Source organism: Octopus bimaculoides, chromosome 8 (genome assembly GCF_046866305.1).
Source record: "Octopus bimaculoides isolate indiv1 chromosome 8, ASM4686630v1, whole genome shotgun sequence".
NCBI lineage: Eukaryota > Metazoa > Mollusca > Cephalopoda > Octopoda > Octopodidae > Octopus > Octopus bimaculoides.
The window spans coordinates 31,697,175-31,723,139 of NC_142935.1; the positions used below are offsets into that span (position 1 = coordinate 31,697,175).

The following is a 25,965-nucleotide window of genomic DNA, read 5'->3' on the forward strand; positions in this document are numbered from 1 at the left end:
ATTCTGTTGTAGATTTCTTTCTGCAGTAGATTTCAGGTCTTGATTTTGATATTTCAGTGAAAACAATCGGATTAAAATCTGGAACAATGGTAAAGGAATTCCTGTTGTTGAGCACAAGACTGAGAAAATGTACGTACCCACCATGATATTTGGACATCTCTTGACATCCAGCAATTACGATGATTCAGAGAAGAAAGTCACAGGTTTGTACATTAATAAACTGCTTTTCAAGGGTTACCTTTTTAAATAGCATATCTGCCTGTGTATAAGACGTGTTTTTAGTTTTGTTTTGTTTTAAGTGTATCAAAACGTTGCCCTGGGTCCAATGCAGTTGGATTAAGTATTGGGATTAATGTAATAATAAGAATAAAGTATTAAAAACTAATGATAATGGAATATTAAAAACAAGAGCACTCAAAGAGTGGAAACCTCTGCCAAGGTAACACCAACGTCCTCTCAACGATTAGCCAGAGATGATTTTTAAAATGAGAATATCTGAAATAAACTTGAATGCTCTCACAAACACGAGTACTAAAAATGAACCTGACTGCTCTCGAAAATTAAGTGGAAAAAAAAACAGGAAAAATAATACAGAATCCTTGTCCAGTACCAAATCGATCTCAAAATTTAATCAGTGCTAGTCATGAAACCAAACATCCCTGAAAGTACAAGGACGTAAATAAACCAACACCGGTTGTCAAGTGATAGCGATGGACAAAGGCACACACACGCACACATATTCTTTTATTATTTTGTTTCTGTCATTTAACTGCGGCCATGCTGGTGCACCACTTTGAAGGGACAAACACAGGCACGAAGCCACACGCACACACATATACTGTGTTTCCCCGAAAATAAGACCTACTCTGAAAATAAGCCCTACCATGATTTTTTAGGATGTTTTTAATGTAAGCCCTACCCCGAAAATAAGACCTAGTCAAAAGTGCATCAGCTCGTTAGCAATACCATATGTTGTTTGCAAAATAAACCAGCTGCTGCAGCTTGGCTAAAGTCCGCACTAAGCGCACATGCACGGAGTTGACTCCCTTGGCTTGGCTCCCTTGTCCCTCAGGAAAGATGAGTGCAAAAGGAAAGTTATTCTGTGGAGTACAAGAAAGGAATTGTGGAAGAGTCACATAAAAAGAATCTTACGAATCCATCCAACGGTTCTTGAGATATCTTGTTCACGAACAAACACAACTGCAAACAATACCTCTGCCTTCGCTAAGGCCGAGGTAACAAGCCAGATTTCCACAGTTATGAAAATTGCTTACAGTACATCAGCACTTATATGGAGCAGTTACATTACAGCTGCTTCCCGATCATACACAACACACACTTAATACGTGTCATTATTTAACAACTATTATCGTAACAATTGTTTTTATAATCTAAATGAAAACACGCCCAGAAAAATGAAAGGAACATTAAACTTTCATCTGCCTGTCAGCTATTTGCAGTGAGTGGATGACAACAACAACAACTACAACCACAACTGTGACACCTAACTCTGGTGGCCATTGATCACAATGACACAAAATGCCACAGCCAGAAATACGAGTTTTGCATTCTGTGTGGAAATTCCCTCGATCTAAATATAAACAAACCCTACAGCTGATCTAAAAAAAAGAATTGAAATTTGGTTCTTGTGTATGATAAGCTTGTGGTTTTATATTTCATTCCAGTAATCTGTCACAACTTTGTATTTCCATGCACAGAATCATACATTTCCTCAACAAAACCACCTTAACCCTTTTGTTACCAATATTTCTGTTGAGATGCTTTGTATTTCTTTCAATTAATTTTAAATATAACAAAGAATTAAATAAAATAACTCAGTTATCATTCAGCTAGTGTTAGGAATATAGATTGTGACTAAGATTTTTATTCAGAACTTTTGAAAACAAGACATTTGTACTATAGAGCCAGAGGCAGTTTCAGCTGGGTTTGGTATCAAAAGGGTGAAACTATATTTCAATAGAAGTATAATGAAACTTACTAAATTTGTATTTTTTCCCTCACGAAATATACTTGTAAAATACAGGTGTGTCTTGTGCAAGAGTGTGTCTTATTTACTGGTAAATATAGTTTTTAACAATACAAAGCTAATTTCAGCTTGGTGACCTGAATAAATTGATCTTTGAGTTTTAACATTTAAAATAATATAAAAGGATTTGAGTGTCATAAATAACTGTCTTTATTTTGTTTTAAATTTTAGTTTTGATGAAAATGGATAGTGGTTGTAAATAAAGACACCTTGTTCTGGTATGGCAGATACTATTGATAAATTGGGAGAGATTTTGGAAATTGTTGAATCATTGTTGGGAAATGTTCTTAGAAAAGGACTAATCTTGGAAACTGTTTAGTTTTTTAAACTTAAGGACAATATATATGGAATCAATTAATGCTGCTTCTATTTTTGTCCTATGTCTTATTTAGTTGGATTAAGTGGTATGTAATATGTTCATTGTGTCGGTAGGTTCATAGTTGTTTTACTCCAATGATTCCTGATTATTTGTTATTAATCTACTGTCCAGTGTTTTATGCACATTAATTTCAGAATCTCAGTTTGAACTGAAATATTTTTCACTCAAATTTAGAATATGATACCATTTGTATAGTAGTTCCTCTTTTTGTATTTGATTCTTTACTAGCTTTAACTAATCTCCCTTTAATTAATGTGGCATATTTATCCTTTATTAGCAGACGACATCATAACATTTAAAATAATCATAAGTTCTATCGAGCTATCTGCCTTCACTTTGTTAGGCTTGTATGTGAAAAAGAAATCGCAAAGCATTTTAGGAATAAATTCTTTTAACAATTTTATAAAGCAAAAGTGTGCATTGCAAATTACAAATAAATCTTGGTTTTAATTTTTATCAATAGTTTTTGCTATATTCTGTCTGTTCTTAAATTCTGTTTCATGTTAAAGATTTTGTTTTGTCTTCCGATTAGTTTTAATATTGGTATCCATTGTTTTACTACAGGTGGTCGTAATGGATATGGTGCTAAGCTTTGTAACATCTTCAGCACAAAATTTGTTGTAGAGACATCATGCCAGGAATACAAACGAGCATTCAAACAGGTAGTGTATTATGGTCTTTATCAACATCCTTAGCTATTACTCTTAATTTTAATTGTATTTTACTAATCTGAACTTATGGCATAAATTTCTACTTTAACTACAGTGTTGAACCACATGATTAAAATTAATCATTGGCAATCTATTCACTTCATACAAGCAGTAAATATTGTATTTTTTAAAATTCATCTTGCACCTAACAAATTACTGTTTTCATTTGTAAAATTGTATCATACTGATTTTCTGAATTTCATTACAAGCAGGCTATTCTGAGTTTCACTGCAAACAATGCAATCAGAATATGGTCAAAGTAAAAAAAGGAAATAGTAATTTAATTGTGTTTATATATATTACAACTTTGTATATCAATATATATATTTTTTTCCTTCTCTTTAAATAATTTTCTAGACATGGACTGGCAATATGTTGAATGCTTCTGAGCCAGTTATCACCGAGTCTCGAGCAGACGACTTCACTGCAATAACATTTTGTCCAGATCTACCTAAATTTCAGTTGGAATCTTTGGACAAAGATCATGTTGCTTTGTTCTGCCGACGAGCTTTTGACATTGCTGCTTCAACTCGAGGTGTGAAAGTTATGTTGAATGGTAAAAGAGTACCAGTAAGTTTTTTTGACTTATATGTAACCAAATTTTAACCGTTATATAATAAAATAAAATAATAAATTGATTCAAATCTCTGTTTAAACGCCAAAACCCAGATGATATCTTTAAGGCTGTAAACATGGCATTGAGGAAATATTTCATACTAGCTGAATAGCCCATCGATGCCATGTAATTTTTACAATATGTCTTATATAAATGTTTATTCCATGTCAGACCATGCTTTCCTCTACAGATAGGCCTCTTGATCAGGTCAAGGTTGTGCAATTTTTTGCAAAAAACTTCATTGAGGATTCTTTTCCTTTTCCAATTATTTACATGTCTATTCAACTGTTTCACATAACTTTATTCATTAAAACTTAAAAAGTTATTACAACTTCAGTTGTCGTAATGCTTTGCTTTCATTTTGTGATAGATAGCTATTGTGCAGAAAATGCCAGCTTCCAAATCCTGTTTTCTGATTAGGTAAAATTGATTAAACTTTAAACCTTAGTAACATTTTTCTGCAATTTTTCTGGAACAATAAATTGGATTTAATGTGGAAAATTATTTCAATATATCAAATTTTAAAATTTTAACATAATTAAAAAATTTCCACACAATATGTGACAGCAACAGGGACACGCGTGCACACACACACACTGACAAAAAGTTGTGTGTGTGTGTGTATGCGTATATCTATGTATTTACAAAAGTATGTATGTAGCATCGTGTATATATCTGTGAATGACAGCTGTATTAATGTTACTATCCCACTGCCACTCCATATTTGTCACTTACACTGTTCTCCCCTTCCCTTATATCAGCCACACTCACTATGCCATCACATTTCCCTCACACTAACACTCTTGCACCCTTCTCATTTTATCAAATAATAGCCCAACCCCCACTAGGGAGCCCATTATAAATTTTTATTGAAATCCTATTAGCTTGTAATTGAACTGGATGTTAGTTTAACACGTATGTAAAGTTTTAAGATTGGTTCACTGGTGTAGGCAGCAAGATGGTTACAGACAGAACTTGCCCATTTCTGTATAAGATTATGTGGCTGATGCTTATGTAAAAAGCACTCGCACTGGTTCCTCATAGAAAGCACTCATTACACTCTGTGAAGTGGTTGGTGTTAAAAAGAACATCCAGTTGTAGAAACTGTGCCAAAACAAATGACTGGAACCTGGTGCAGGCTTCTGCCTGGCCACCTCCTGTCAAACTGTCCTGCATGGAAAATGGATGCCAAATGATGATAATTCTGTTTTATATGTCATTGATATCTTGTCTAGGCACAAGGTCTCGTTTTACTTGGCTAATTCATTTCTAATATGGTCTCAAGGCCCTAATTGTTTTATTGTCTCCTGAATAGTGAAATTTTGTTCTAAATAAAACTCCTGCTGTACCATGTCTTTATTGATTGTAGCAGTTGTGAAGAATTAGATAATCCCACACAGCTTGGAGCCTGGTGTCACCTCTCAGTCCACCAGTACTCAGTCAAATTGTCCAACCCGTGCTAGCATGGAAAGCGGATGTTAAACAATGATGATGATGATGATGATCATCATCATCATCTAATTAATCATCAAGTCTTAGAATTCATAAGAGATGGTTACTCAATTTCCTTGGCGGATAAGTGACTGAGATCAGAACGTTTTCCCAACTGGATGGGATGCCAGTCCTTTGCAGGGTTACTCATTTACAGCTGGGGTGGATTGCAGTGACATGGATTGAGGTGTTTTGCTCAAGAACACAACATACACCCCAGTCCAGGAATTGAAACCACAATCTTGCGATTGGGAGTGCAACATCTGAATCACTACGCCACACACCTAATTAATCTAATTTCTAAATCTTCTGTTAATTAAATGCATCAGAGAAGTAAAATGGTGAGGCTAAATGTGTTCTTTCTGCATAAATTTTGTTTATTGAAGTTTTTCTTGGTTTTTATTATTGTTTATTGATTTCATTTCCTTATTGTGTTGCAGGTTAAGAACTTCAAGGATTACGTAGATTTGTATATCAAAGACAAAGTTGATGATGCTGGTCAACCGTTGAAAGTGATATATGAATCTGTGAGTGATCGGTGGGAGATTGCTGTGACCATTAGCGACAGTGGTTTCCAGCAAGCCAGCTTTGTCAACTCTATTGCAACAACCAAGGTAAAGTAATAAATACCAAAAAAATCTGGTTTCGTTCATCATGATGGTGATGGGGGTGGGAGTGGTGCTCAGCTCCAATTGCCCACTGCGATCAAGCTGAGTGATGATCAGAGATGCTCCAACCATGACTCTCCTGTGTTTCTTTCTTTCTTTCTATTGTTTTTCCTAGCCGTGGTTTATCTTGGATTACATTTTATTCTGTGACTCTAGATGGACAAACAAACTGTATGGATGCTTTAATGCAGAATTTTTAGAAGTGGCCAACAGGTGGAATTTTAAAAGGTGACCAGCAGGTAGAATGTTTAGAGGTGACCAACAGGTGGAATTTTAAAAGGTGACCAGCAGGTAGAATGTTTAGAGGTGACCAACAGGTGGAATTTTTAAAGGTGACCAACAGGTAGAATTTTAAAAGGTGACCAGCAGGTAGAATGTTTAGAGGTGACCAACAGGTGGAATTTTTAAAGGTGACCAACAGGTAGAATTTTAAAAGGTGACCAGCAGGTAGAATGTTTAGAGGTGGCCAACAGGTGGAATTTTTAAAGGTGATCAACAGGTAGAATTTTAAAAGGTGACCAGCAGGTAGAATGTTTAGAAGTGACCAACAGGTGGAATTTTTAAAGGTGACCAACAGATAGAATTTTAAAAGGTGACCAGCAGGTAGAATGTTTAGAGGTGACCAACAGGTGGAATTTTTAAAGGTGACCAACAGGTAGAATTTTAAAAGGTGACCAGCAGGTAGAATGTTTAGAGGTGGCCAACAGGTGGAATTTTTAAAGGTGATCAACAGGTAGAATTTTAAAAGGTGATCAACAGGTGGAATTTTTAAAGGTGATCAACAGGTAAAATTGTTATCACTTCAGACAAACTGCTTAGCAGCATTTCATTCATCTTTATGTTCTGAGTTCAAATTCTGCTGCAGTTGACTATGCCTTTCATCCTTTCTGGGTCAAGAAAATAAGTACCAGTTGCATACTTGGGGTTGATGTAATTGACTTACCCCGTCCTCTGAAATTGCTAGCTTTGTACCAAAGGTTGAAAGTATTTTATTATCATTATTTTAAAAGGCTTTGAGCTGGCAGAATTGTTAGCAGTATTTTGTCCATCTTTATGTTCTGTGTTCAAATTCTACCAAGGTTGACTTTGCGTTTCATCTGGTGTTGATGTAACTGAGAGCCCTCACTCTTATAATTGCTGGTCTTGTGCCAAAGATTTTAAAGGTTGTTGCTATGTTTAAATTATGCCTAGTTTTTGTGCAATCTGAGTCTAAGTCGCATCCAGAGACCTCAAATTTTAAGTTCAAGGATGGTAGATAACTGCCGTGTTTATTTGGAGAAGACTAGCTGGTGAGAGGAATTGGTGTATTAATTTTGTATCCTGAGTTCTAAAAAGGTCTTGTTTTAGAAAATGTGCTTTTGTTAGAGATCGTTGCCAGTGCCCCCCGGACTGGCTCTTGTGCGGGTGACACATGAAATGTTTTGAGCGGGATCGTTGTCAGTGCCCCTGGACTGGCTCATGTGCGGGAGACACATGAAATCTTTCGAGCGGGATTGATGCCAGTGCCCCCGGACTGGCTCATGTGCGGGTGACACATGAGGTCTTTCGAGCAAGATCGTTGCCAGTGCCCCTGGACTGGCTCATGTGCGGGCGACACATGATATCTTTCGAGCGAGATCGTTGCCAGTGCCCCCGGACTGGCTCTTGTGCGGGTGACACATGAAATGTTTCGAGCGAGATCGTTGCCAGTGCCCTTGGACTGGCTCTTGTGAGGGCGACGCATGAAATCTTTCCGAGCGGGATCGTTGCCGGTGCCCCTGGGCTGGCTCTTGTGCGGGCAACACATGAGATTTTTCGAGCAAGATTGTTGCCAGTGCTCCTGGACTGGCTCTTGTGCTGGTGACACATGAAATTTCTTCGAGCGAGATCGTTGCTGGTGCCCCTGGACTGGCTCTTGTGCGGGTGGCACATGAGGTTTCTCGAGCAAGATGAGCGTGGCCGTTGCCAGTACCGCCTGACTGGCCTTCGTGTGGGTGACACGTAAAAGCACCTACTACACTCTCTGAGTGGTTGGCGTTAGGAAGGGCATCCAGCTGTAGAAACTCTGCCAAATTAGATTGGAGCCTGGTGTTGCCATCCGGTTTCACCAGTCCTCAGTCAAATCGTCCAACCCATGCTAGCATGGAAAGCGGACGTTAAACGATGATGATGTGAAGAAAGATTGTTTTAGAATTCTATTGACAGTATTTTTTGTAGGACATGAGTACTATCTTCTGAATTTCTTTATTATTATTATTATTAACATTTATTATTGTCATTTTTATGACAGGGAGGTCGTCATATAGACCACGTCTCAGATCCTTTGGTCAATAAAATCATTGAAGTTGTCAAGAAGAAAAATAAAGGTGGTTTGAATATCAAACCCTTTCAAGTAAGTTATGAATTGTTTTTTGCATTGATAAACAAAACAGCAATTGTTTCTATAAAATGACTGTTACAAATAATGCAATAACTATGTCTGTAATTTACTTCATTCAATATAAACCCTTTAACATTCAGATCACTCTGTCAAGTGTCATGCTTATTATTTATTCAGCTTTTGAATTAATTATCCATTATCTCAGCTTAGCTTCAAGATTCCCATGATGTTATTGTTTATTTTTAGAATGACATTGTAAGATAAGTATGAGAAGCCAGATCTGGCCTTCTTGTTATGCAGTAAAAAATGTTGCTGGCCATCCCTCTCTTCATTTAGCTGTCATCTCATCTGTGAGGCCCAATATCTTGAGATCTCATCTTTCTGTCTCTTCATCCAATTTATTATCTAGTACTATGCACCATATTTTAATTCAGTATTTACAATCAATTCATATTACTGCTTGTTCCTATGTATGAAATTCTATTATTTTTCTTTCGTTTTGTCTTTAGATTAAAAGCCACATGTGGTTGTTTGTAAACTGCCTCATTGAAAACCCAACCTTTGATTCTCAAACTAAAGAAAACATGACATTGCAACCAAAATCCTTCGGTTCAAAATGTCAGCCAAGTGAGAAATTTATTACTGCTGTGAGTATTATGCAGTTAATTATCATTTTTTTTTTAAACGTTCTGGTTTTAATCAGATTGTTGAGACACATCATCATCTATTATTATTTTCATTTGTAGTTAGATTGTTGAAAATTTCTAAAATTTGTATTATCTCTGGATATGTATGTAGTACCAGACTGAAATTGAACTAGGGACATTTATTTCTAGATAAGGAAGATATGGTTAATAATCTGACAAATTCATTATCTCACTAATCATTTAATCCTGAGATCTTCCTCTACAGTGGGTATAATTCCACTGCCATTACCTGGCACTTTTATATCCAGCAGCTGACACCCATTTTACATTGCTGATACCAAACGGCACTTTTGCTGCCTCTTCTGCACTTGTTGTTTGATGGTTTTTATATCCAACTCTAAATGCAAATACATCTGTTTACTTATGTGTGTCTAACACTTTTTAGAATTTGAAAGAAATAGGGCAAGTCAGATGAAATTTTTTAGAACTGTTAACTGAATGAAAATTACTATATGCCACTGAGGCCTTGACGAGAGATACTTCTCAAAAGACTCCATTTGACTGGAGATGTCCATGAAAGGAATGGTCATTTCCAATTCTTGAAAAAGTTTGTGTTTTGGAATTCAGGAATTGAAAATTATACTAGTGTGATATTCAGGTCAGATGTCGGTGAGGTATGCGCCATTGCTCTGCATTGCTGCATTCACCTTGTTATTATATTCCTGGGTCCTACTGGTTGACCTGTCAAGCAAAGTCCCAGTCAGTCCCCATCTCTGCGAGATACCTACTCCTTCTGCTGTGACCATGTGGCATATGGTTACGCAACATGACCCATCAACCCAACTGGATCATCAGTGAAGAGATCACAGTAAGCAGGGACTGACTCGGAAAATCAAGCAACAGGGCTAAACAGTCTGAACTGGCTCTCCTATGATATTAATAGCAATATATGTTTAGTAGTTTAGCTGGTGATTAATAAAAGAAATTTGAGTATATCAAGAAATTATTTTCGGATTAGTGCTACATGTTTCTCTTTTCTAGGTGAGCAAATGTGGTGTTGTGGAAAGTGTGATGAGCTGGATGAAATTTAAAGAACAGGCTCAGCTACAGAAGAAATGTCATAGCTCCAAACATTCAAAACTAAAAGGTATCCCTAAACTTGACGACGCCAACTGGGCTGGAACCAAGAATTCCAGTCACTGTACATTAATTCTGACAGAAGGAGACTCAGCCAAATCTTTGGCTGTAGCAGGTCTTGGAATTGTCGGCAGAGATTGTTATGGTGTGTTTCCTCTCAAGGGTAAAGTGCTCAATGTTCGAGAGGCGACTCATAAACAGGTCAGTATTTTTAGCCATCGTTTTCCTTTTTCATTCAGTGGAAAATTAAAATTGAAGGAATTTGTCATATATTATGTGGTATGTATGTACATAGGTGTATGTGTGTGTGTGTGTGTACATAAGTGTGTATATAACTGTATGTACATGACTGTGTGTGGTATGTATATATGTGTGTGTGTTGTGTGTATACTCTTTTACTTGTTTCAGTCATTTGACTGTGGCCATGCTGGAGCACCACCTTTAGTCGAGCAAATCAACCACAGGACTTATTATTTGTAAGCCTAGTACTTATTCTATCGGTCTCTTTTGCTGAACCGCTAAGTGACAGGGACATAAACACACCAGCATCGGTTGTCAAGCAATGCTAGAGGGGACAAACACAGACACACACACACACACATACATATACATATATACGATGGGCTTCTTTCAGTTTCCGTCTACCAAATCCACTCACAAGGCTTTGGTCGGCCCGAGGCTATAGTAGAAGACACTTGTCCAAGGTTCCACGCTGTGGGACTGAACCCGGAACCATGTGGTTGGTAAGCAAGCTACTTACTACACAGCCACTCCTGTGCCTATGTGAATATAACGGAAACTGTGGACGTCTATCGCGTGTGTATGTGTCTTGTGTTTGTCTCTCCTCCACATCATTTGAAAGCTGGTGTCGGTTTGTTTATATTCCTGCAGCTTTAACCCTTTCGTTACCAAACCGCCCAAAGCCGCCCGAAAAAAATTTTGGTTCATGTGACCAAGCCGCCCGTAATCACCTATTCATATTTAAATGAGAATATCTGAGCAAATCTCGTTAGTACATTCGTGAAAACACGTGATTATTTGTGTAAACAGTTCAGCTATAGTTTTGTATGACGATCAACATGTTTTTTTAATTTTGTGAATTTTGGGAGATTTTTTTCCAAATTTGTTCCTGTTGTGTTTTCAAAATTTTTAATCCTGACAAAAAAATGGATACGAATTTTATTCTGTCAAGCAGCGAGTCAGAATTCGAAGGATTTTCCGTTGAAGACCTTGATAAATCTAACTCTGTAACCGAAAAAAAAAGCATGTGGTATTTGATAATGAATCTGAGGTTTCATTTTCCGAAAATGAAAGCAGTGAATCCGAGAGCTCCGATGATAGCGATAAAGAGAATGAATTAGTACCCGAATGGAGTGAAAATTTAAAAACTCCTTCCTTCAGTGATTTTTCTGAAGAAACTGGACCAAGTCACAGTCTTACCCAGGAGAGTAAAGCTTTAGACTATTTCTTTTTGCTTTTTCCGATGTGCCTATTTGAATTGATTACGGCGGAAACAAACTGTTACGCTAAATGTAAACAAAGCGTAAAAAAGGATAGTTTGTGGTTTCCCATAAACTTGAATGAAATTAAAGCATATTTTGCCATAAATATTATTATGGGCATTAGAAAGTTACCTAGAATAACAAATTACTGGAGTAGTGATGAACCCTTTGGCGACGAATAGGTCTCAAGTATAATGACGAGGATACGGTTTTTAAAATTGACTCAATATCTACATGTAATAGACACGAGCAGTACACCAGTACGTGGAAAACCAGACTTTGATCCCTTATTTAAAATAAGACCCCTCATTGACTGTGTTCAAAGCACATATAAAACAGTTTATAGATAAGGATATGGTGGGCTATAAAGGTCGAGTGCGTTTTCAACAGTATATGCCAGGAAAGCGCACAAAATGGGGGATCAAAGTTTGGAAAAGATTTGTGAATCAAATACTGGGTACTGCTCTGGATTTTAATTTTATACTGGCAAAAGAGACAGTAATAAATCCAGTAATGTGCACAACTCTTCTATAATAATATTTTGTTGTATACTCAATTGAATATTAGCTAATAACCCATTTTCTATAGCGATGTTTGAACAAAAATTTAAATAATTTTATATTTTGTTGAATTTACCTGTATTTACCTGTAATTAAAGTCACTTTGTGACAAAAATTTTGGTATAGAATTGGTTGAGAACCTTTCGTTAATTTATCTTCCAAAAATCACATTAATATGTTGATAAATAAAAAAGTTAGAGTTGTTTAATGAAACCAGCCTAAATTTATGATTATGTTAGAAATTAATTGAAACACATAAGGGGTGTAATTTGGTTAGAAATATGGTAACGAAAGGGTTAAAGGTTTGGCAAAAGAAACCGATAGAATAAGTATCAGACGTCTAAAAATAAGTACTAGGTTTGATTTGTTTGATTAAACCTTTCAAGACAGTACTCCAGCATGGCCTCAGTCCAGTGATTCAAACAACCAAGAGATAAATTTCAATTTTCTGCCCCCCCCCACTCTACCAAATTTTCTGTTCCACCCTGATTTAATGATGACACTTTTTTTTTTGTGGAGACACCTTGCATAACATGTTTTGTTGTTGTTATTGTTTTTAGATTATGGAGAATGCAGAAATCAACAACCTGATCAAAATTCTTGGACTTCAGTTCAAAGAAAAATACGAAGACATTGAGAAGTTGCGCACTCTTCGTTATGGTAAAATTATGATAATGACAGATCAGGATAATGACGGATCTCACATCAAAGGATTGATAATCAACTTCATCCATCATTTCTGGCCAAACCTTTTGAAACATAATGTTGTAGAAGAATTTATTACACCAATTGTTAAGGTAAGTTCTTTATCTTTGTTGTATGTGTGTGTACCCCACCTCGTCCCCATAGAACCACATTCCCACTTGGCCCTTAACCTTTTTTTTTTCTCACTGTTCTTTCTTTCACACCACCTCTCCTCCTTTATATTTTTTCCCTGTGCTGGTGCTATATAGAAATTGTCCTTGCTGGTGCCATGTATGAAGCACTTGTACTGGTGCCACATATAAAGCACCTGTGCTGGTGCCACGGAAGACAATCACTCTGTAAAGCTGTTGACATCAGGAAGGGCATCCAGTCATAGAAACCATGTCAAAACAGACAATAGGAGCTTGGTGCAGCTCTCTGGCTTGTCAGCTCCTGTCAAACCGTCCAACCCATGCCAGCATGGAAAACGGACATTAAATGATGATGGTAAAGGTGAAATGTGTATGTTCATGTGAATTACTGAACAAACATTTGCATGTCCGTGCATACTCCTCTGTGTGTGTGTGCATGCATATAAATGTACTCTAATTTCTCATCACCTGGCATATAACTGCCTCCCTCAACACCATTCCCTGCTCGGTTTTCTTGCAGGTTACTTGGTGATCTTACTAGTGTGGCTGCTGTAAAGTGGTTGGTGTTAGGAAGGGCATCCGACCATAGAAACCATGTCAAAACAGAGGGCATAGCTTGGTACAGCCTTCTGACTTACCAGCACTTGTCAAACTGTCCAGCCCCTGCCAGCATGGAAAGACATTCAAAGATGATGATGATGTGAAAATCTGTAGTTCCTATTAATGGAGCTGTTATTATAATATTGGTGATCGTTTGATTCTTACAGGTGACAAAGAATAAAGTGGAAAAGGCTTTCTATTCCATTCCTGAATTTGAAGAATGGCAACGTGGTACACAAAATTGGCATACATGGAAGATCAAATACTACAAAGGTTTTTTTTTTTTTAAACACTTTTTAGGACTTGGTATATATTATGTTAATATATGCAAAGTAAACATCTTAGTTAATGATAAAGCTATTTCAAATATTAATTGCTATAAAGTAATGCGTAAGTAAATGGAAAAACTACTGAGGCGTTTTGGTTGTGCAGTGAGATATTTTGTAGATGTCGTTTGGTTTCAGTCAAATTTACTTTACAACTCAAATGCTTTTTACATTTGTATTAACTTGCATGACATATACTATCAGCACTATCTTCAGTGTTTGGTGTTTTACTGTCATTTTTTTGCTTATAAATTATATCCTAAAACTGCAAATCATATTTCACTAATTACTTATCTTTGTAATTAGAGAGAATAAAATTTACTGTAGTTTGACTTGGGAAGTTGCATCTAACTGACTTGTTAGGATGTTAGCTGATTGGCCGTAGATGGCTTTTCTGTATTCTGCCATTGATGCGATAATATATCCCTAAAGAAGCCCCTTGACCCTCATTGTCCTGTTTGTGGCGAATTGTGGAATTAAAGACAGCTGAAGGTTTTGGGATGCATTAGCCGTGTGCTTGAAGTGTTTTGTTTTATTGCCAAACTAAACTCAGATACTCCTTTTATTCATTCTTTTACTTGTTTTAGTCATTTGAGTGCGGCCATGCTGGAGCACCGTCTTTAATCAAGCAAATCGTCCCCAGGACTTATTCTTTGTAAACTTAGTACTTATTCTATAGGTATCTTTTGCCAAACTGCTAAGTTACGGGGACAAACGCTCACACAAACATATATATATATATATATATATATGATGGGTTTCTTTCAGTTTCTGTCTACTAAATCCACTCACAAGGCTTTGGTCAGCCCGTGGCTATAGCAGAAGACACTTGCCCAAGGTGCTGCACAGTGGGACTGAACCCGGTACCATGTAGTTGGTAAGCAAGTTACTTACCACACAGCCACTCATGCGCTGTGTGTGTAAAAATATGCAATAAACTGACATAAAATTGAGCAGCTGCAAAATACCATGTTATTTTTCTTGTAATGATGTTGGATAAAAGGGTTACAATAAAATAGGCAAAGTGTATTTATCCGTCAACTTGAATCTAAACCAATTCATAAAAGCGTTTTTGTATTTTGAACTTGCTAGGTTTGGGTACCAGCACAGCAAAAGAAGCCAAAGAATATTTTTCTGATATGGAACGCCACAGAATACCTTTCAAATATGAAGGGCCTGAAGATGACGCCTCAATAAACCTGGTACGTTATTTTTACTGGCTCCTATTTTCGCTTAATTACTTTTTATATATTGTTTCTCAGTATTTCCTTTTTAAATTTATTTGTGTGTCGTTTGCTTACTATTTTTCTTTTTAAAATTTTAGGCGTTCAGTAAAAAGAAGATTGATGAAAGAAAAGAATGGCTTACTAATTGGATGGAGGAAAAACGGAGAAGACTGGAAATGGGACTTCCTGAGGTAAATATCGTAATATATAGTGCACAGGTGGAACTTTAAGAATTTTTTGACATGTTAGTTTACTATATTAGTGGCATGTAAAAAATACCATCTGAATGTGGTTGATGCCAGTGCCTCCTGACTGGCTCCCCTGCCGGTGGTACATAGTAAGCACCATCTGAATGTGGTCGATGCCAGTACCCCTCGACTGGTTCTTGTGCCGGTGGCACTTAAAAAGCACCATCCAGATGTGGTCGATGCCAATGCCTCCTGACTGGCTCTTGTGCCGGTGGCATGTAAAAAGCACCATCTGAACGTGGCCGATGCCAGTTCCGTGTGACTGGTTCCCGTGCCAGTGGCATGTAAAAAGCACTCATTATACTCTTGGAGTGGTTGGTGTTAGGAAGGGCATCCAGCTGTAGAAACCTTGCCAGATTAGATTGGAGCCTGGTGCAGCCTACTAGCTTGCCAGTCCTCAGTCAAACCGTCCAACCCATGCCAGCATGGAAAGTGGATGTTAAACAATGATGATGATTAGTTTATGATGTTAGGTGATTTATTAATTTCCTGGAAACTGACATTTACGTATAAGTTGCTGCTGTGGCCATGCTGGAGAACCACCGTGAAGAGTTTACGTTGAACAAATCAACCCCAGGACTTATTTTTGAAACTTAGTACTATCGGTCTTTTTTGTCAGACCATTAAGTTATAATAGCATAAACACACCAACAAAAACTTCTTTCAGTTTCTACCAAATCCACTCACAAGGCTTTGGTTGGCCCTGGGGCTATGATAGAAGACACTTACCCAAGGTGCCATGCAGTGGGACTGAACCCAGAATCATGTGGTTGGCAAGCAAGCTTATCACATAACCACAAACCATACCTTGTTAAGTAAAATTATGTTGCAGGCTTTTAATTTGGCTATGGATGGTTTGAAATGAGCTGGTTTGTAATAAAACCTTGGATACTCTCAGACAGAGTGGTATTAAACAGCTTAAATATATTGGTTGATATTTAGAAATGTTTACTAATCCATGGGCCATGCAAAGAGACCAAAGCTGGAGACATGTGGTTTTCGTACAAACATGTTTGTCATACAGCTAAGCCTCCTTACAGATGGGTGTTGTAAAGCACATCTGTATGATTGAATGAACATATCTAATTGATTTTCTGTTGAAAAATAAAATTGCAACTCTACCTATTGTTAAAAGGAAAGTTAATTTTAGATGTCTTGATTGCTCCTGCTAATGATTTATTTTTATTATTATTTTATTCTTTTTTTCTAGTTGTATTTGTATGGGAAAGGAGTAAACCAAATCTCCTTCAATGAATTTATCAACCGGGAGTTAATTCTGTTCAGTTTCACAGATAATAACCGTTCAATCCCTTCGCTTGTTGATGGTCTGAAACCTGGTCAACGTAAAGTAATCTTTACTTGTTTTAAGAGAAATGACAAAAAGGAGGTGAAAGTCGCCCAGTTGGCAGGTTCTGTTGCAGAACTCTCAGCATACCATCATGGTGAGGTAAGAAATTACATTAAGCAGGTTTCTTCTTTTTTTTTTCTTTTATATTAACCGTCTGAGCCTATAAAGATTTGTTACCACATTATTAATTAGTCCACATCACTCTTTTAAGGAGCATAGGGTTGATTTCCTGGTTTCTGTGGTGTGTATACCGCTCCCTGGATGGGACTCTGGTCCATTGTAGAACCAGCTGAGTGGACTGGAGCAACATGAAAGGAAGTGTTTTGTTCAAGATCACAATGCATTGTCTAGTCCAGGAATTGAAACCATGATCTTAAGCTCATGAGTCTAACACCCTAACTAGTAAGCCATGTGCCTCCACTCTCTATACTAACATATTAGGTTACTTTTCTGAAACCCCAGTCATGTAGTAACACCAGCCAATGCCCACTTGTTATTCACCGCATAGGAGAACGCATTATGTATATTGGACCAGTGGTCACTGTAGGAGTTGGTTTCTACTTGGAATTACAGTCATGTAGATAGATTGGAGAAGGTGTCTCAGCTCCTATCAAACCACTGCAAGTCCCAAATGGGGATCATTGAAAAAAAGCATATTTGTCCTTTTCTATTCAATTGCTGTAATAAACATTTTAGTTTTTTAGAAACTATAGTATCAAATGTGAATGTGTATGAAATATCGATGAATGATATAGATGCGAAATGCAAAAAAAAACTTTTTTTGGAAAAGTCAGTGTTTTTGTAGTTCAAAAATTGCGATTTATGACATAAAATGTCCCCCAGAATTAACCAGAGCTAATAATGACAAACTTTAATTACTAAATATTGTTAAACACACCTCTGCAAATGCTATGTACATAAGCCATTCACTTTCAATACAACGAACAGCTGGCAGTGAGACTGTTTTGAGCAGATCCCCAAATGGGGATCCCCAAATTGAGCAGATCCCCAAATTGAGCAGATCCCCAAATGGGGCTCGTTAAACAGTAGTGATGGCAATGGCGGCAGCGGTGGTGGTGGGGGAGTATAATGTAAGTTATGGCAAACTCGTACATGACCATTGGTGGTGAGATTGTTCTTGTATTTGTTGTGTTCTTGTGCCAAGGGTTTTTCTTCTGCATATATCAGTTAAAAGAGACAATCAACTCAGTTTATGAGAAGTATAACAATTATAGTGATAAGTATTCAATAAATGTATATTGTTGGCAATACCGTGTGTGTGTGTATGTATGTGTTGATTGAAGCAAGACCTATGGATTCAAAAATTACATTTGTTTGTTTATGTATTTAACAGGCTTCACTTATGAGTACAATTATCAACTTAGCCCAGAACTTTGTTGGTTCAAACAACATAAACTTACTGCTGCCCATTGGTCAGTTTGGAACCCGGTTACATGGTGGCAAAGATGCTGCCAGCCCCCGTTATATCTTCACACTTTTAAGGTACCAGCTTTTTAAAATTGTTATTTTAATTGTTGTTGTATTTATGTATAACTTCCAATGCTAAACGTTATTTATAAAGAATGATACTTTTTGAGATCCACATTTTTGGTCTTTTTTTTCCTGGTCTAAGACACAGTGTTTTATTGTTTACCCTTTTAGTAAGTTCATTCATGCCTTAACTCTTTCGTTACCAAACCGCCCAAAGCCGCCCGAAAAAAATTTTGGTTCATGTGACCAAGCCGCCCAAAACCGCCCGTAATCACCTATTCATATTTAAATGAGAATATCCGAGCAAATCTCGTTAGTACATTTGTGTAAACAGTTCAGCTATAGTTTTGTACGACGACCAACGTGTTTTTTTAATTTTGTGAATTTTGGGAGATTTTTTTCCAAATTTGTTCCTGTTATGTTTTCAAAATTTGTAATCCTGACAAAAAAATGGATACGAATTTTATTCTGTCAAGCAGCGAGTCAGAATTCGAAGGATTTTCCGTTGAAGACCTTGATAAATCTAACTCTGTAACCGAAAAAAAAAGCATGTGGTATTTGATAATGAATCTGAGGTTTCATTTTCCGAAAATGAAAGCAGTGAATCCGAGAGCTCCGATGATAGCGATAAAGAGAATGAATTAGTACCCGAATGGAGTGAAAATTTAAAAACTCCTTCCTTCAGTGATTTTTCTGAAGAAACTGGACCAAGTCACAGTCTTACCCAGGAGAGTAAAGCTTTAGACTATTTCTTTTTGCTTTTTCCGATGTGCCTATTTGAATTGATTACGGCGGAAACAAACTGTTACGCTAAATGTAAACAAAGCGTAAAAAAGGATAGTTTGTGGTTTCCCATAAACTTGAATGAAATTAAAGCATATTTTGCCATAAATATTATTATGGGCATTAGAAAGTTACCTAGAATAACAAATTACTGGAGTAGTGATGAACCCTTTAGAGACGAATATGTCTCAAGTCTAATGACGAGGATACGGTTTTTAAAATTGACTCAATATCTACATGTGAGAGACACGAGCAGTACACCAGTACATGGAAAACCAGACTTTGATCTCTTATTTAAAATAAGACCCCTCATTGACTGTTCAAAGCACATATAAAACAGTTTATAGATAAGGATATGGTGGGCTATAAAGGCCGAGTGCGTTTTCGGCAGTATATGCTAGGAAAGCGCACAAAATGGGGGATCAAAGTTTGGAAAAGATTTGTGAATCAAATACTGGGTACTGCTCTGGATTTTAATTTTATACTGGCAAAAGAGACAGTAATAAATCCAGTAATGTGCACAACTCTTCTATAATATTTTGTTGTATACCCAATTGAATATTAGCTAATAACCCATTTTCTATAGCGATGTTTGAACAAAAATTTTAATAATTTTATATTTTGTTGAATTTACCTGTAATTAAAGTCACTTTGTGACAAAAATTTTGGTATAGAATTGGTTGAGAACCTTTTGTTAAATTATCTTCCAAAAATCACATTAATATGTTGATAAATAAAAAAGTTAGAGTTGTTTAATGAAACCAGCCTAAATTTATGATTATGTTAGAAATTAATCGAAACACATAAGGGGTGTAATTTGGTTAGAAATATGGTAACGAAAGGGTTAAACACTATAAGTACCTGTGTATCAGTCACAGTATTTTATACTCGTTTTTAAGTGCAAAAACTGGAGCAGGTCTTACACACTGTGAAAGTTTGACCATGATGTGGAAAAGGTTCTGCACTAAGATTTAACACTAAATAAAGGGTGCAACATGTACATGAGTGTGATTCACGCATGAGTAAATACGGTTATGTGGTTTTGTGGTACTTATTTAATTTTTCTTTATTTGCAGTTCGGTTGGAAAAAGAATATTTCACTCTGACGATCTTCCTCTCTTGAAAAACCTCTATGATGACAACCAGAAAATTGAACCCGAATACTATGTTCCTATTATTCCAATGATATTGGTGAATGGAACTGATGGCATTGGCACAGGGTGGAGTACAAAAATACCCAACTATGATCCAAGAGAGATCATAACAAATATTAGGCGAATGTTGTCAGGAAATGATCCTCTAAACATGGTGATTACTTTTACATCTTATTGAGATTTTTCCCTGTTCTTAGTATAACTATTTCTTATTTCTTTTTATGCAGCAGCATGTTTATTTCAATATTTCATAACAACTTTTAATAGCTAGAGAACTTCAATTATGAACTACAGTTTATGGCTCTCATGCTGGTGGCACGTAAAAAGCATCATTCAAGCGTGGTCGATGCCAGTGCCACCTGACTGGCCCCTGTGCCCGTGACATGTCAAAAGCACCCACTACACTCTCGGAGTGGTTGGCATCAGGAGTGGCACCTTGTGCAAGTGTCTTCTACTATAGCCTCAGGCTGACCAAAGCCTTGTGAGTGGATTTGGTAGACGGAAGCTGAAAAAAGCCCTATATATATATGTGTGTGTGTGTCTGTGTTTGTTCCCCCACCATCACTTGGCAACCAATGTTGGTGTGATTACGTCCCTGTAACTAAGCAGTTCAGCAAAAGACACTGATAGAATAGGTACTAGGCTTACAAAGAATAAGTCCTGGGGTCAGTTTGCTCGACTAAAGGCAGTGCTCCAGCATGGCCGCAGTCAAATGACTGAAACAAATAAAAGAATGAAAGAATTCCAATTAAAAATGGGAGGGAGGTGGGGCAGGAGTGGGAAATAGAGAGAATGATGGTTAGCAATGAAAGAAGAAAAGTTATTGGTGGATATTAGATAAGATCCAGTGGGGTGTCATCCATTGACACAGAAAAAAAGATAATAGCAGTAGGTGGGTGGGTGCATTCATAGAAAGTTTGGGTATCAAGTTGAGAGAATAAGAAATGCCAGCAGAGAAAGCTATCGTCATCATCATTGAAATGTGCATTCCATGTTGGTATAGGATGCAGTGAGCTGCTGTTCTCACATGTGGCATGGTCTGAACAGCTGGGTGCTTTTTATGTGGCACCAGCACGAGTGAGGTCGCCGAGTAACTTGCAAGGCAGAAGAAGAACAGGAAGAAATATATATGTTAAAAAGAAAAAAAAAAAAGACCTCGTCCGTCGTTCCTTCACCATTCTGTTAAATATGTAGAAAAAAAAAATACAAAATACTGTTTAAACAACTTAGAGAAAAACGGTTTTTGTTTGATTGGTGTAATAATGTTGTTATAAATTCTGTGAGATATAATTTCATTTGTGTTTTCTTCCAGGTCCCATGGTTCAAGAACTTCAAAGGTACAATTGAAGAGTTGAGTGAGAACAAGTACCTAGTGAGTGGTGAGATTTCTGTTTTGGATGAGACAACAGTTGAAATTACAGAACTCCCCATCCGTACTTGGACACAAAACTATAAAGAAGAGGTGTTAGAACCTATGTTACATGGATCTGAGAAAAATCCATCTGTGATAATGTAATTATGAAATTTGTATATCTACCTTATAGGTGTGTGCTTGCGGAGAGAGAGAGAGTAAATACTATGTAACAGGACAAAGTTCTGTCATAATGCCAGAAACTCAAAAATCTGATTTTATATAAATTAACTAGGCATTGGCATGAGTGTATGGTAAGAAGCTTGCTCTCCCAACTATTAGATTTCAGGTTCAGTTCCATTGTGTTCCTGCTTGGGCTAGTGTCTTCTATAACTTTGACCAAAGCTTTGCGAGTAGATTTTTTAGATGGAAGCTGGAAGAAGCTCATTGTGTGTGTTTGTGTATGTATACACACGTGTGAATGTGTGTGTGCGTTTGTGTCGAACTCACTACCTCATGATTGTGAGCCTGACACTCTAACCACTCAGCCATGCAGCTTGGAGTAAATTTTGATATTTAGAATGACATAGGATAGGTGTGAGAGTTTGGATCTTGGTGATTTAAACATAAAACGGAATGTTTGGGCCGGATATGGTTGGTCTAAAAGAGAAATGTTTTAATATTGGCACACTTTTTTTTAACAATGACAAGGTTATGGCCCAAATTACGCATTCATTGTTGCCTGCCAGTGTTTTGAACAGCAGTTTTTTGCTGTTGGTACTTTCTATTTGTAATTGAGATTTTTTTTTTCTTTTGCAACTCTTTTAGAGATTATAAGGAATACCATACTGACACATCAGTCAGGTTTGTCGTGAAGATGTCAGGTGAGAAGCTTGCCAATGCTGAAGCATCTGGTCTTCACAAATTCTTCAAACTGCAAACAACATTCTCTACAAACAGTATGGTAAGTATTAAAGACATTAATAATAACGATATTAATAAGCAAAGAAATATTCACATCTTTTCCACTTCTTTCTCCTTACTTAACTATTTACACAGCCGAACATGTGATCATCTCTGCTACCCCTGCATCAGTAGAGGTAGATAAGATGATATCAACAAAACATGTCTAAGGTTGTACTTGCATTAAGTATGATACATAGCTAACTATTTTAATTCAATACTGCCTCGGTTGTACATGACTGATTTTTACTCAGCTGGATGGCTGGTGAGATGTGGGCTGGTCCACTACTAATAAATAGTGGACGGACACAGCCAGTAATGTCAGTCAGCGAGGTACGAAATATGCCATTATAATATTGAGCATAACAGTTTTGCAAGGTAGTAGATGATCATGTTGGTGCTGGTACCACATAAAAGGCACCCAGTACACTGTAAAGTGATTGGTGTTAGGAAGGGTATCCAGCCATAGAGACCGTACCAAAACAGACTTTGGAATTTGGTGTGGATCCTGGTCTTGCCAGCTCCTGTCAAACCACTCAGCCCATGCCAGCATGGGAAACGGTTGTTAAACAATGATAATGATGAGGATGATGCTAAGCTTCAGTCTAATTCAAGCCCAACAGTAATCATCACCGATTTCTGTGAAATCATCTTAATTTTTATTTTGTTCTTTGTAATATGGAAAATGTGTTGATGTGGAGACTTGATATATCGAATTGCAGGTATTATTCGATCAGAATGGTTGCATCCGGAAGTATGACAAGGTGGAACAAATAATGCGTGAATTTTTTGACCTCCGACTTGATTATTACAAAAGAAGAAAAGACTATATGGAAGGAATGTTCAAATCTGAATCCCTCAAGTTTGATAACATTGCTCGCTTCATCATGGAGAAAATTGATGGGCTTGTCAAAATTGGTGAGAAGAATATTTTAATAATCCTCTTACTTTTGAATTCATTAAAAAAAAAAAAATTTCAATTGGTTCACATTTTTGTTTAGAATCTAGTGTTCTGTTTTACTATCATTATGATGTGTATAGAATAATATAGTTATTCATTATTTACATTTGACGGATATTTGTCCTTACAACATTTCGGTTGATATACCATCCAGCCTTCATCAGGCGTCTTGAGGAAATCTAGAATTGGAATATGGTTATTCTTTTAAATGTCTCTCTCTTCCATATGGGGGTAATCATGTACATTTCCTACTGCGAGGCACCTATTCCTGTCCTTATATTATCGTTTAACCTCTCATCCCCTTCCCTCACTACTTCTCAGTTGAGGGGCATTGACTTGCAAGTTGCTTGGTAACCTCACTGGTGTAGGTGCAACATAAAAAAAACACTGCCCAGTACATACTGTGAAGTGGTTGGCGTTAGGAAGGGCATCCAGCTATAGAAACCATGGCAAAGCAGATGTTGGTCCTTGGCACAGATCTCCAACTTATGAGATCCTCTCGAATCGTTGAACCTATGCCGGCATGGAAAATATTGGAGCCTGGTGCAGCCTTCTGGCTTGCCAGTCCTCAGTCAAATCGTGCAACCCATGCTAGCATGGAAAGTGGATGTTAAACGATGATGATGATGTCAACAGCGACTAGCTGTTATTGGTGTTAGGAAACTCTGCCAGAGAGTATAAGTCAATTACATCGGCCCCCAGTGCTAAACTGGTACTTATTTTATCGACCACGACATGATGAAAGGCAAAGTCAACCCCAGCAGCATTTGAACTCTGAGTGTAAAGTCAGAAGAAATGCTGTTAAGCAGTTTGTCTGGCATTCTATCAGCTCACTGCCTTGCTTGTACAAAATGTATTGGAAAGGTTGATGCATCAAAAAGTGTGACAAAAAGCAAATTCTAAAGTGACCTTTGAACTGACCGAGTGAAGTATGCAAAAGTCCACATGCCACAAAACCAATGTGGCAGAAATAACACAATCATGGGTTTTTTGTTTTTTTTCTCTGGAACCATTTCATTTGAAATTTTGGGTTTAATCTGCAGTTTCCAAAAGTTGTGCTGCTATGGTTTTAGAAAACTGGTTCAGTTATTATCCTAGAATTACTTGTAAGGGAACATAAGTTAGTTTCACCGTGAATTGACATATTCTCTTCCTACACACACACACACACAGGCGTGCATGCGCGCGTACATGCGGCACTGTATTTAATGTTGAAATGTTGGTTTTGTTTTGTTCTTTCTAGAAAATGTATCAAAGAAGGATCTGATTCAATTATTGGTCCGTAGGGGCTATGATTCTGACCCAATCAAAGCATGGAGAGAAAGTCAGTCAAAAAATAAGGTAAAATTCTCTCCACATTTGTCTTTTGCTGAACACAAACTTATCTTCCATTTATTTGTTGCTGATAAACTGAATAAACGAAAAGTTTTAAAAAACCAAAAAAAAAACAACCTGTGATGAGGGTTTAACCCTTTCGTTATTGTATTTATTTTGAGTTGCTCTGTCAGGTTTCTTTCAATTACTTTAAATATAACAAAGAATTTAGTAAAATAACTTAGTTATCATTCAGCTAGTGTTAGGAACATAAATTGTGACTAAGGTTGGGTGGAAGATTTTAATTCAAAACTTATGAAAACAAGACATTTGTACTCAGAGCCAGTTTCAGCTGGGTTGGTATCAAAAAGGTTAAGAATTGTTTCTCTATTATATATTTTAACCTTTTTGTTACCATATTTCTGTTAAGATGCTCTGTGTTTCTTTCAATTACTTTAAATATAACAAAGAATTTAGTAAAATAACTTAGTTATCATTCAGCTAGTGTTAGGAACATAAATTGTGACTAAGGCTTGGGGGAAGATTTTAATTCGAAGCTTATGAAAACAAGACGTTTGTACTCAGAGCCAGAGGTGAGCTTCAGCCAGGTTGGTATCAAAATGGTTATCAATTGTTTCTCTATTATATATTTTAACCCTTTTGTTACCATATTTCTGTTGAGATGCTCTATGTTTCTTATGAAAACAAGACATTTGTACTCACAGCCAGAAGAGCTGGTTTCAGCCAGGTTGGTAACAAAAGGGTTAAGAATGTTTTTTTATGATTTTTTTTTAAAGTAATTATTTGCTTATTGTTAAGTTATAAAACTTATGCCATGAATGGAATGAGACTTTTATTGATTTGTGACCAGAGAAGTTCTTGATATCACTGCCTCATTATTGTTTTTCTCACAAATAAAACCATTAGTTTTTGTTTTGAAGCCATAGCATTTCAACGATTAGCTAACTATAAATTTCGCATTCTTAAAGTATTTTGTACATTTTGTGGCCAAGAATGATACACCAGGGGCCTCATTACACCAATAATAAACACATGCACTGGTTCTATTATTATCATTATTATTATTCTGAAAGACTCTTGGATAGTTCTTAATTACCAGTTGTTCTTTATTTGAAAGCAGGCAATAACAAATCACCAAAGGTTTCAAGTAGTGCCTTCTCCCGTGACTCAAAGAGACAATACTCTCCTTAGAATGAGAGCTGTACTCAACAATGCTGTCTACTGGAT

General features: G+C 36.8%; 1 protein-coding gene across 12 annotated transcripts in view; it reads left to right on the forward strand.

Moving 5' to 3' along the window:
- The window catches only part of LOC106883641 (DNA topoisomerase 2-alpha), a 77,823-nt gene that overhangs the window by 32,831 nt on the left and 19,027 nt on the right, over positions 1–25,965 (forward strand). For all 12 annotated transcript variants that reach the window (XM_089356309.1, XM_089356314.1, XM_089356313.1 and 9 more), the window contains exons 5-22: positions 58–203; positions 2,991–3,088; positions 3,494–3,706; positions 5,684–5,857; positions 8,181–8,282; positions 8,780–8,917; positions 9,959–10,255; positions 12,677–12,913; positions 13,720–13,825; positions 14,971–15,080; positions 15,203–15,295; positions 16,563–16,799; positions 18,055–18,203; positions 20,051–20,282; positions 21,441–21,640; positions 22,308–22,443; positions 23,165–23,360; positions 24,647–24,744. In XM_089356309.1, the coding sequence (XP_089212435.1) occupies positions 58–203; positions 2,991–3,088; positions 3,494–3,706; positions 5,684–5,857; positions 8,181–8,282; positions 8,780–8,917; positions 9,959–10,255; positions 12,677–12,913; positions 13,720–13,825; positions 14,971–15,080; positions 15,203–15,295; positions 16,563–16,799; positions 18,055–18,203; positions 20,051–20,282; positions 21,441–21,640; positions 22,308–22,443; positions 23,165–23,360; positions 24,647–24,744 (2,962 nt within the window). The remainder of the gene's footprint in view (positions 1–57; positions 204–2,990; positions 3,089–3,493; positions 3,707–5,683; positions 5,858–8,180; positions 8,283–8,779; positions 8,918–9,958; positions 10,256–12,676; positions 12,914–13,719; positions 13,826–14,970; positions 15,081–15,202; positions 15,296–16,562; positions 16,800–18,054; positions 18,204–20,050; positions 20,283–21,440; positions 21,641–22,307; positions 22,444–23,164; positions 23,361–24,646; positions 24,745–25,965) is intronic.